The sequence below is a fragment of the Lonchura striata genome, chromosome 35 (genome assembly GCF_046129695.1).
Source record: "Lonchura striata isolate bLonStr1 chromosome 35, bLonStr1.mat, whole genome shotgun sequence".
NCBI classification, from domain to species: Eukaryota; Metazoa; Chordata; class Aves; order Passeriformes; family Estrildidae; genus Lonchura; species Lonchura striata.
Window position 1 is genome coordinate 525,069 of NC_134637.1, and position 13,083 is coordinate 538,151.

The 13,083-nt window shown below is 36.8% G+C and overlaps 1 protein-coding gene across 1 annotated transcript in view; it reads right to left on the reverse strand.

Annotated features, from left to right (window-relative positions):
* LOC110481840 (RNA-binding protein FUS-like) overlaps positions 1–13,083 on the reverse strand; it is a 33,313-nt gene that overhangs the window by 12,864 nt on the left and 7,366 nt on the right. Inside the window, exons 2-5 of the mRNA XM_077789543.1 lie at positions 12,511–12,688; positions 5,945–5,979; positions 3,899–3,931; positions 2,015–2,121 (exon numbers count right to left, since the gene is read on the reverse strand). Coding sequence (XP_077645669.1) covers positions 2,015–2,121; positions 3,899–3,931; positions 5,945–5,979; positions 12,511–12,688 — 353 coding nt within the window. The remainder of the gene's footprint in view (positions 1–2,014; positions 2,122–3,898; positions 3,932–5,944; positions 5,980–12,510; positions 12,689–13,083) is intronic.

Here is a 13,083-nt window from a genome sequence, read left to right on the forward strand (position 1 = left end):
AGTGACCCTGAGTGACCCTGAGTGACCAATGAGTGACCAATGAGTGACCCTGAGTGACCAATGAGTGATCAATGAGTGACCCTGAGTGACCAATGAGTGACCAATGAGTGATCAATGAGTGACCCTGAGTGACCAATGAGTGACCAATGAGTGATCAATGAGTGACCCTGAGTGACCCTGAGTGACCAATGAGTGATCAATGAGTGACCCTGAGTGACCAATGAGTGACCAATGAGTGACCAATGAGTGACCAATGAGTGACCCTGAGTGACCAATGAGTGACCATGAGTGACCAATGAGTGACCAATGAGTGACCCTGAGTGACCAATGAGTGACCAATGAGTGACCAATGAGTGACCAATGAGTGACCAATGAGTGACCCTGAGTGACCAATGAGTGATCAATGAGTGACCCTGAGTGACCAGAGTGATCAATGAGTGACCATGAGTGACCAACGAGTGACCCTGAGTGACCAATGAGTGACCCCTGGTATTTTGGGAATTTTTTGGGTAGATTTTGGGTATATTTGGGTTTATTTTGGCCATATTTTGGGTGTATTTTGAGTATATTTTGGGTATATTTTGGGCATATTTTGGGTGTAATTTGGGCATTTTTATGGCCATATTTTGGGTGTTTTTTGGGTGTATTTTGGGTATATTTTGGGTATATTTTGTGTATATTTTGTACATATTTTGTGTATATTTTGCGTATATTTTGGGTATATTTTGTACATATTTTGTGTATATTTTGGGTATATTTTGTACATATTTTGTACATATTTTGGGTATATTTTGTACATATTTTGGGTATATTTTGTGTATATTTTGTACATATTTTGTACATATTTTGTGTATATTTTGGGTATATTTTGTACATATTTTGTGTATATTTTGTACATATTTTGTGTATATTTTGGGTATATTTTGTACATATTTTGGGCATATTTTGGGTATATTTTGTACATATTTTGGGTATATTTTGGGTATATTTTGTACATATTTTGTGTATATTTTGTACATATTTTGGGCATATTTTGGGTATATTTTGTACATATTTTGGGTATATTTTGGGTATATTTTGTACATATTTTGGGTATATTTTGGGTATATTTTGTACATATTTTGTGTATATTTTGGGTATATTTTGTAAACATTTTGTACATATTTTGGGTATATTTTGTACATATTTTGTACATATTTTGTACATATTTTGGGTATATTTTGGGTATATTTTGTGTATATTTTGTACATATTTTGGGTATATTTTGGGTATATTATGTACATATTTTGGGTATATTTTGGGCATTTTTTGGGTGTGTTTTGTGTATATTTTGGGTATATTTTGTACATATTTTGGGCATATTTTGGGTATATTTTGTACATATTTTGGGTATATTTTGGGTATATTTTGTACACATTTCGTACATATTTTGTGTATATTTTGTACATATTTTGTGTATATTTTGTACATATTTTGGGCATATTTTGTGTATATTTTGGGTATATTTCGTACATATTTTGGGTGTATTTTGGGCATTTTTTTGGGTGTGTTTTGGGTATATTTTATACGTATTTTGTACATATTTTGTGTATATTTTGTACATATTTTGTACAAATTTTGGTATATTTTGTGTATATTATGTACATATTTTGGGCATTTTTTGGGTATATTTTGGGTATATTTTGTACATATTTTTGGTGTGTTTTGGGCATTTTTTGGGTGTGTTTTGGGTATATTTTATACATATTTTGTACATATTTTGGGTATATTTTGGGTATATTTTATACATATTTTGTACATATTTTGGGTATATTTTGGGCATTTTTTGGGTATATTTTGTACATATTTTATACATATTTTGTACATATTTTGGGTATATTTTGGGTGTATTTTGGGCATTTTTTGGGTGTGTTTTGGGTATATTTTATACATATTTTGTACATATTTTTGGTGTGTTTTGGGCATTTTTTGGGTGTGTTTTGGGCACATTTTGGGCATTTTTGGGGGTGCCCACCTTGATAATCCCGATCTGTTTGAAGTAATCGGCCACCGACTCGATGGTGACGTTCTCGCCCAGCCCCTGCACGAAGATGGTGTTGTTGTCCGAGTTGTCCTGCTCCCCTGGGGGCAATTAACGCTAATTAACACTAATTATCACTGATTAATATAAATTAGTATTCATTACTGACACTACATGCTAATTAGTGCTCATTAGCACAACCCCAGGGCTCAAAACTGGCCCCTCCCTCACTCTGTGTTGTTGTCCGAGTTGTCCTGCTCCCCTGGGGGCAATTAACGCTAATTAACACTAATTATCACTAATTAATATAAATTAGTATTCATTACTGACACTACATGCTAATTAGTGCTCATTAGCACAACCCCAGGGCTCAAAACCGGCCCCTCCCTCACTCTGTGTTGTTGTCCGAGTTGTCCTGCTCCCCTGGGGGCAATTAACGCTAATTAACACTAATTAATGTGAATTAGTATTCATTACTGACACTACATGCTAATTAGTGCTCATTAGCACAACCCCAGGGCTCAAAACCGGCCCCTCCCTCACTCAGTGTTGTTGTCCGAGTTGTCCTGCTCCCCTGGGGGCAATTAACGCTAATTAACACTAATTATCGCTAATTAATATAAATTAGTATTCATTACTGACACTACATGCTAATTAGTGCTCATTAGCACAACCCCAGGGCTCAAAACCGGCCCCTCCCTCACTCAGTGTTGTTGTCCGAGTTGTCCTGCTCCCCTGGGGGCAATTAACGCTAATTAACACTAATTATCACTGATTAATGTGAATTAGCATTCATAAGTGACACTAAATGCTAATTAGTGCTCATTAACCCCACCCCAAACATCAAATTACCCCTCCCCCTCACTCAGATGTTGTTGTCCGAGGTGTCCTGCTTCCCTGGGGGCAATTAACGCTAATTAACACTAATTAATATTAATTAACAACAGTTAGTATTCATTACTGACACTAAACATGCTAATTAACCCTCATTAACCCCACCCCAAGCCTCACAAATAGTCCCTCCCCCTCATTTACATAGTGTTGTTGTCCCCCTCCCCTGGGGGTAATTAACGCTAATTAACACTAATTATTGTCATTAAGTATTCATAACTCACACTAAATGCTAATTAAACCTCATTAGCCCCACCCCAGCAATCAGAAATGCCCCCTCCCCCTCACTAGGGTCATTAGTTGTCATGTTCACTGACAGATAATTAACTAATTAGCACTAATTAATGGCAAATACCATTCATTAGCGATAATTATTGCTAATTAACCACACCCCAGCACATGCAAATGGCCCCAAATCCCCTCCCCCACACCAAGGCCGCGCTGTTCGTGCTTTGAGCTAATTAATCAGTGTTAATTAGCACAATTTCATGGTAATTACTAATGAACGCTAATTAAAATCTGGCCCCAAAACCCCTGGCTCAAGCTAGGATCTGCTCACCTGGAATTAATTAATTGATCAGTGTTAATTTATGGTAATGAACATCACTATCCTCTTAGTAGTTTATTGCTGATAATTGCTAATTAAAGCTAATTAACATCACTTCATTCCTGATAAATATTGATTAATTAACCTCATCATGTTTTATCACTTGATTCCTAGTAATTACCAATTCATACTAATTAAGGCTAATCAAACTCATTATGCTCTATCACTTTATTCCTGATAACTACTAATTAACACTAATTAATGATAATTAACCTCATTATTGCTTTATCCCGGATAATTATTAATTACCCATTAACCCAATCATTAACCCCCAATTAACCCATTAATTACCCCCTAATTAACCAATTAATTGCCCTGCTAATTAGCCCCACCCCAATCACCCATTAATTAATCACCTAATTAACAAACCCATTAATTACCTGGGTCATGCCTCGGCCCCTGGTCCCGGGGTCCTTTTGGGGCCACACATGGAAGGAAAAAATTTGAATATGCAAATCAGGAGAGCGGTGATTGGCCATTCCAAGCCCCGCCCCCTCCCTCATTGGCTCCGCCCCCTTTCCCATCCCAGCCGCCATTTTAGGGGCAAAAATCCCAATTTTGGCACCAAAATTCTCTTTTTTTTTCCCGTTTTTTCAGGTTTTTTTTCCTTTTTTCCTCTTTTTCTTCATTTTTCTCCATTTTTCCACTTTTTTCCTCTTTTCCCCCTGATTTTTTTCCCGTTTTTCTCCATTTTTACCTCATTTTTCCTTAATTTTTGCTGATTTTTTCCTCCATTTTTTCAACCTTTTCCCTTTTTTTTCTTTATTTTTTGCTCCGATTTCCACTGGATTTTTCCTCATTTTTCTCTTTTATTTTTCTCCATTTTCCCTTTATTTTTTCCCTCATTTTTTTCTCCATTTTTCCTTATTATCCCTCATTTTTTTCCGTATTTTCCACTCCATTTTTTACCATTTCCCCCCCAATTTTACCTCATTTTTCTCCAAATTTTTCGCACCATTTTCCATATTTTTTCACTCATTTTCTACATTTTTTTCCTCCTCTTTAATTCATTTTCCCCTTATTTTTCACTCAATTTTCCCTTTTTTTCCCCCTAATTTTTCTGTATTTATCTGTAATATTTTTCCTTTTTTCTTCATTTTCCCCTATTTTTATTCAATTTTTTCATATTTTCCCTTAATTTTTTTCTCACTTTTCACTGTTTCAATTTTTTTTCCATTTTCCCCTGATTTTTTCCGTATTTTCCACCTCATTTCCAACTCAATTTTCCAAATTATTTTCTCATTTTTCGATATATTTTTCCCTTTTTTCCTATTTTTCTGTATTTTTCTCATCATTTTTTCTGTATTTCTCTCATTTTTTTTCTATTTTTTCTGCATTTTCCCCTCATTTTTCTTCCATTTTTCCTTCATTTCTTCTCCTTTTTTCCCTTATTTTTTCTATTTTTTTCCACATTATTTTCAATTTTTGTTATTTTTCCCCTCATTTTTTTTTTCACATTTTCCCCTCATTTTTTCCATTTTTTCCCATTTTCTCTTATTTTTTTCCATTTTTGTTTTCATATTTTTCCCTCATTTTTACCATTTTTTTTACATTTTCCACTCAATTTTTCCCATTTTTTTTTCTTATTTTTTCAATTATTTTTCATATTTTCCCCTTATTTTTTCCTTTTTTTTTCATATTTTCCCCTTCATTTTTTCCCATTTTTTCATATTTTCCCCTCATTTTTTCCTTTTTTCATATTTCCCCCTCATTTTTCCATTTTTTCCCATATTTTTTTTCTCATTTTTTCAATTATTTTTCATATTTTCCCCTCATTTTTTCATTATTTTTCATATTTTCCCCTCATTTTTTCCATATTTTCCCCCTCATTTTTCCTTTTTTTTTTTCATATTTTTTTCCATTTTATTCCTCATTTTCCACTCAATTTTTTCCATTTTCCCCCTCATTTTTTTTCCATTTTTCCACCCAAACCTCCCCAAAATTTCATTTTTTTTTCCATTTTTCCTTTCGGTTTTGGGTCCACTGCAGCTCCGACCTCACCCCAATTTTTGGGGCAAATTTTCCATTTTTCCACCAAAAAAAAAAAACCACCAAAACCCTCATGGTCACCGGCGCTTCCACCAAAATCCTCATTTTTGGGGTTTTTCCCCCAAAATACCAAAACTTGGAATTTTTCACCACACATGCAACCATTTCACCAAAAATCACCTTTTTTTCCCCCAATCCCCTCTTCAAAAATCACCATTTTTTTCCACCTGAATTTTGAACCAAAAAACACCTTTTTTATTCCATTTTTTTGCAGTTTTTTTCCACCTAAAATTTCATTTTTTTTTCTCTTTTTTGAGGGGATTTTTCCCCCAAATTTCTCCCGCCCGGGAAAAATGGGGGGAAAAAAAAAAATCAAAATTATACATTTTTTTTTTTTGTTTTTTTTTGGGGTGAAAACCTCGAATTTTGGGACTTACCACCAAATTTATTGAAGCCACCACGCTCACCACCGCTGAGGAGATAAATTAGAAGAAAATCAGGAATTTTGGCAGCCCTGCCGCAAAGCCGGGAACGAGGAAATCCAAAATTTGGGGCGGAAAATCCAATTTTTGGGGCTTTTTTTTTTTTTTTTTTTTGGATGATTTTTGGATGAATTTTTAAGGATTTTTTTGGGCAATTTTTTGCAATTTTTTGCAATTTTTTGGTATTTTTGTGATGATTTTTTTGGGATTTTTTATGAATTTTTGGGGCTTTTTTGGATGATTTTTCAGATTTTTTTTTTTGTCAATTTTTTGGGATTTTTGTGATAATTTTTTACTGCTTTTTCTGATTTTTGTGATGATTTTTCGGGATGTTTTTCTCAATTTTCTGGGATTTTTTGGACAAATTTTTGCTGTTTTCTTGGGATTTTTGTGATGATTTTTTTCGGGATGTTTTTGTCAATTTTTTGGGATTTTTGTGAAAAAATTTTACTTTTTGGGATTTTAGTGATGATTTTTTGGGATTTTTTTCTCAATTTTTTGGGATTTTTGTGATGATTTTTTACAAATTTTTTTGGGACTTTTTGGGAAATTTTTTTGGTCAATTTTTGGGGATTTTTGTGATGATTTTGCAGGATTTTTGCAATGATTTTTTGGGATTTCTTTGATGATTTTAAAGTATTTTTTGGGGCATTTCTGACCATTTTTAAAGATTTTTGGGACAATTTTTTGTGATTTTTTTACAATTTTTTGGACAATTTTTTTGAATTTCATTGAAGATTTTTGGGATTTTTTAGGATTTTTCTCAATTATTTTTGTTGAGTTTTTTTAAGAGTTTCTGGGATTTTTGTGATGATTTTTTGGTCATTTTTTGACGATTTCTTGAGATTTTAAAGCAATTTTTAGGACAATTTTTTGTGTTTTTTTTTAAAGGAATTTTGGGGATTTTTGGACAATTTTTTTACAATTTTTTGACGATATTTTGGGGTTTTTTTGGGTAATTTTTAAGATATTTTTTCGATATCTTAAGCATTTTTGGGGGGATTTTTTTGACAATTTTTTTGGACACGTTGTTTTATTTTTTGATGATTTTTTGGAGTTTTCTGAGAATTTTTTGGTGCTTTTTTTTTGTCGATTTTTTTTGGAGAATTTTTGGGGCTTTTTTGACAATTTTTTTGTGGTTTTTAAAATTTTTTTGTCAATATTTCAGGATTGTTTTAAAATCATTTTTTGATGATATTTTGGGATTTTTCTGGACACTTTTTTTTTAATTTTTGGGCTTTTTTGGCCGATTTTTTGTCAATTTTTTGGACATTTTATTTTTGACGACATTTTTAGAGATTTTTGAATTTTTTTTTTGTCTTCTTTTTTACAAATTTATGGGCTTTTTTCACAAATTTTTTGTGGTTTTTTGGACAACTTTTTGACACTTTATTTATTTTTTTTGTCAGTATTCCAGGATTATTTTTATCATTTTCTGCTGATATTTTGGGAGTTTTTTGGACACTTTTTTGGGCTTTTTTTGCCGATTTTTGGTCAATTTTTTGGGCTTTTTTGGGCCTTTTTCCCTCGCCGCCGTCGCTTTTTCCTCCCGGCTGCCGCAGCGTTGGGATCGAGCCCAAAATTGAATAAAAATCCCATTTTTTTCCCTTTTTTTCCCCTTTCCTGGATCTCCCCCTTTTCTCCCCGAGCGCCTCAAAAATCCAATTTTTTTTTCTTTTTTTTTCCTTTTTTTTTTTTTTGCCCTTTTCTGCCTTTTTTGAACCCAAAACAGCGGCGGATTTTGAATTTTCGCTGCTTTTTTTTCACACCTGCAGCACACAAAAGGCAGAGGTTGGTCAGACAGGAACAACAAAAATCCCCAAAATTCCCCCCAAAATACTCACCTGGAATGGCCCAAAATTCCCATTTTTCCACCCAAAATCCAGCGGCAGAAACGCCCCCGGGACAATTTTTATTTCAATTATTCAACCTTTTCTTTTTACCTTTTTTTTTTTTGTTTTTAAACCCATTTTTTCTCTTTTTAAATCTTATTTTTACCTCTTTTTTTTGCCCATTTTTGGCAATTTTTAACCTTTTTTTTTTTTTACTTTTTTTGAACCTTTCCCATTTTTCACCGTTTTCACGTTTGCCACGTTTTTCCTTTATAAACCAATTTTTCACCAATTTCTAAATTTTTCAATTCTTTTTCCCTTTTTTTACCATTTTTCCTCATTTTCTCCCTGAATTTTCCCTTTTTTCCACCATTTTTCTTTTCCTTTTTGACCAAACCTTAATTTTTTACATTTTTTACTATATTTAACCACTTAAAATCCTTTTTTTAAACCTTTTTCTCCTCTTTTTTTTCCACTTTTGTTATTTTTAACCACTCCAAACCAATTTTTTACCATTATTTCCTTTTTTCCTCATATTTTATATTTTTTGCTATTTTTAACCACTTCAACTTTTTACCATTTTCTCCTTTTTCCCCCAATTTTTTTTGCTATTTTTAACCACTCCAAACCAATTTTTTTACCATTTTCCACCATTTTCCTCCCATTTTTTACACTTTTCAATTATATTTGCTATTTTTTACCATTTCCCTAATTTTTTTTTACCATTTCTCCCTTTTTCTTTTGCTTTTTTAAATAATTTTTAAACCATTTTCCCATTTTTTCTATTTTTCCTTTTTTTTTCAATTTCCAACAGTTTTTTTATAAATTTCCAACCATTTTTTGCTCCTTTTTAACCATTTTTTGTATTTTCCCCCTTTTTCTTTCACTTTTTTATCATTTTTAAACCATTTTTTCCTTTTTTCTCAATTTCCAACCTTTGTTTTTCAATTTCCAACCATTTTTTTCTCCTTTTTAACCATTTTTTCTGCTTTTTGACTCTTTTTTAAAAAAATTTTCCACCTTTTTTCACCATTTCCAAGCACCGGGACACCAAAATTTCCTTTCCAGTGGATTTACCCTCAAAATCCACTTTTTTTTCACCATTTTTTACCATTTTTGACCCATTTTTCTCTGCAGTGACCTCAAAACGCACCTTTTTTACTTTTCCATTTTTTACCTTTTTTTCCCCCAATATTTTTTCCCTAAATTCCACCATTCTCCTCTAAATTTTTCCATATTTTTCCCCCCTAAATTCCACCTTTTTTATCACCTTTATCCCCTCAAAATTCCATTTTTTTTTCCATTGGAATTTTTTCCATCTTTTCCCCTTGAAAAATTTTTATTTTTCATTTTTCCATCATCTTAATCCCAAAATTCACCTTTTTTAATCATTTTTTCCTTCTCAATCCACCTTTTCCCCACAAAATTCCTCCCAAAATTCCTTTTTTTTTTTTTTAAACCATTTTTAAGTTGTTTTTCCTTAAAAATTCAATTTTTTCTCTCATTATTTTGCCCAAAATCCACTTTTTTTCTCCATATTTTCCCCCTGCCGGGACCAGAGGCTGCAGGTGACCTTGGGAACATTTTCCACCTTTTTTTAATAAACCCATTTTTTTTTCCATTTTTTTTACCTTTTTTTACCTCTTTTTCACCCAAAATTTCATTTTTTCCAACCAAACCCCATTTTTTCCCCATTTTCCTTTCCCAAAATCTCGTTTTTTGACCGTTCCCCCATTTTTCCCCCCAAACCTCCACTTTTCTCATTTTCCTACAATTTTCTCCTTTTTTCTCCCATTTTTTTCTCATTTTCCCCCATTTTCTCCCAAATTTTCCCCATTTCCCTTCTTTTTCCTACTATTTTCCCCAATTTAACCCAAATTTTTCCCCATTTCCCTACGATTTAACCCAAATTTTTCTTTCTTTTCTCCCCATTTTATTTTTTTCCCAATTCCTTCTCATTTTTTCTGATTTTTCCCAAGTTTTTCCCTATTTTCTTTCATTCTTTCCCCGTTTCTCCTCATTTTTCCCATTTTTCCCCATTTCCCCCTGCACTCAGCCCATGGCACTGCTGCGGTTGCCATTTCCCCATTTTTTCCCATTTTTTTCCCAATTTCTTTGATTTTTTTCCCATTTTTCCCCCCTTTTCTCTCATTTTTCCCACCTTTTCTCTCATTCTTTCCCCATTTTCTCTCATTTTCTCTCATTCTTTCCCCATTTTCTCCCATTTTTTCCCGTTTTCCCCGTTTCTCACCCCTATTTTCCCCCTCACTCACCCCATGGCGCCGCTGCGGGTGCCGAAGCCGCCATTTCCCCATTTTGTTCCCATTTTTCCCCCATTTTCTCTCATTCTTTCCCCATTTTCTCTCATTTTTCCCCCATTTTTCCCCCACTTTCTCTCATTTTCTCCCCATTTTCTCCCCATTTTCTCTCATTTTTCCCCATTTTCTCTCATTTTTCCCCATTTTTCCCCATTTTCTCTCATTTTTTCCCCATTTTCTCTCATTTTCTCCCCATTTTTCCCCATTTTCTCTCATTTCTCCCCATTTTTTCCCATTTTCCCCGTTTCTCACCCCGTTTTCCCCCTCACTCACTCCATGGCGCCGCCGCGGGTGCCGAAGGCGCCGGTTGCCATTTCCCCATTTTTCCCCATTTTTTCCCCATTTTCTCTCATTTTTCCCCCATTTTTTCCCCATTTTCTCCCCATTTTTTCCCCATTTTCTCTCATTCTTTCCCCATTTTGTTCCCATTTTTCCCCCACTTTTCCCCATTTTCTCCCCATTTTTTCCCAATTTCCCCATTTTTCACCCCATTTTCGCCCTCACTCACCCCATGGCGCCGCCGCGGGTGCCGAAGGCGCCGGTTGCCATTTCTCCATTTTTCCCCCATTTTGTTCCCATTTTTCCCCATTTTCTCTCATTCTTTCCCCATTTTCTCTCATTTTTTCCCCATTTTCTCCCCATTTTCTCTCATTTCTCCCATTTTTTCCCGTTTTCCCCATTTCTCACCCCGTTTTCCCCCTCACTCACCCCATGGCGCCGCCACGGGTGCCGAAGGCGCCATTTCCCCATTTTTCCCCCATTTTGTTCCCATTTTCTCTCATTCTTTCCCCATTTTCTCTCATTTTCTCCCCATTTTCTTTCATTTTCTCCCCATTTTTCCCCATTTTTTCCCCATTTTTTCCCAATTTTCCCATTTTTCACCCCATTTTCCCCCTCACTCACCCCATGGCACCGCCGCAGTTGCCGAAGGTGCCGGTTGCCATTTCTCCATTTTTCCCCCATTTTGTTCCCATTTTTCCCCCATTTTTCCCCATTTTCTCTCATTCTTTCCCCATTTTCCCCCATTTTCTCTCATTTTTCCCCCATTTTCTCTCATTCTTTCCCCATTTTCTCTCATTTTCTCTCATTTTTTCCCCATTTTCTCTCATTTTTCCCCATTTTTTCCCATTTTCCCAATTTTTCACCCCGTTTTCCCCCTCACTCACCCCATGGCGCCGCCGCAGTTGCTGAAGGCGCCGGTTGCTATTTCTCCATTTTTCCCCCATTTTGTTCCCATTTTTCCCCATTTTCTCTCATTCTTTCCCCATTTTCTCTCATTTTTCCCCATTTTGTTCCCATTTTCTCCCATTTTTCCCCCATTTCTCCCCATTTTTTCCCGTTTTCCCCGTTTCTCACCCCATTTTCCCCCTCACTCACCCCATGGCGCCGCCGCGGGCGCCGAAGGCGCCGGTTGCCATTTCCCCATTTTGTTCCCATTTTTCCGCCATTTTGTTCCCAATTTTCCCCCATTTTCTCTCATTCTTTCCCCATTTTCTCTCATTTTTCCCCATTTTGTTCCCATTTTTCCCCCATTTTTCCCCCATTTCTCCCCATTTTTTCCCATTTTCCCCATTTTTCACCCCGTTTTCCCCCTCACTCACCCCATGGCGCCGCCGCGGGTGCCGAAGGCGCCGGTTGCCATTTCCCCATTTTTCCGCCATTTTCTCTCATTTTCCCCCATTTTTCCCCATTTTCTCTCATTTTCTCCCCATTTTTTCCCATTTTCTCTCATTTTTCCCCATTTTGTTCCCATTTTTCCCCCATTTTTCCCCCATTTCTCCCCATTTTTTCCCAATTTCCCCGTTTCTCACCCCGTTTTCCCCCTCACTCACCCCATGGCGCCGCCGCGGGCACCGGTTGCCATTTCCCCATTTTGTTCCCATTTTTCCGCCATTTTCTCTCATTCTTTCCCCATTTTCCCCCATTTTCTCTCATTTTTCCCCATTTTTTCCCCATTTCTCCCCATTTTTTCCCGTTTTCCCCATTTTTCACCCCGTTTTCCCCCTCACTCACCCCATGGCGCCGCCGCGGGCGCCGAAGGCGCCGGTTGCCATTTCCCCATTTTCTCCCCATTTTTCCCCATTTTCTCCCCATTTTCCCCCATTTTCTCTCATTCTTTCCCCATTTTCTCTCATTTTCCCCCATTTTTTCCCGTTTTCCCCGTTTCTCACCCCGTTTTCCCCCTCACTCACCCCATGGCGCCGCCGCGGGTGCCGAAGGCGCCGGTTGCCATTTCCCCATTTTCTCTCATTCTTTCCCCATTTTCTCTCATTCTTTCCCCATTTTCCCCCATTTTCTCTCATTCTTTCCCCATTTTCTCTCATTTTTTCCCAATTTCCCCGTTTCTCACCCCATTTTCCCCCTCACTCACCCCATGGTGCCGCCGCGGGTGCCGCGGGTGCCGCGGGCGCCGCGCTCGAAGCCGCCGCGGGTGCCGAAGGCGCCGCGCCCGCGGCTGCGCTCGGTCGGCGCCGCGGCTCCGTAGCCGCCGCCGGGCTCCTGGTACCCGCCCGAGCTCAGCGAGCCGCCCTCCTGCCCGTAGCTGTTGGCTGGAAAAACGGGAAAAACATCGGGATTATGGGAATTCCGGGAAAAATCGGGGGAAATTTGGGGAAAATCCACAAAAAATTGGGTGAAAATATGGGAAAAATCAGCTGTTTCAGACCCAAATCTGAGGGATTTTGCCCCAGTTCTGCCCACAATCCACCCTCCTGCCCATAGCTGTTGCTGGAAAAACGGGAAAAAATATCGGGATCGCCGGAATTCCAGGAAAAATCGGGGGGAATTTGGGAAAAATCCGCAAAAAATTGGGGAAAATATGGGAAAAATCGGGGGTTTTAGACCCAAATCTGAGGGATTTTGCCCAAATTCTACCCCAAATCTGCCCTTCCTGCAGCTGTTGGCTGGAAAAACGGGAAAAAACATCGGGATTACCAAAATTCCC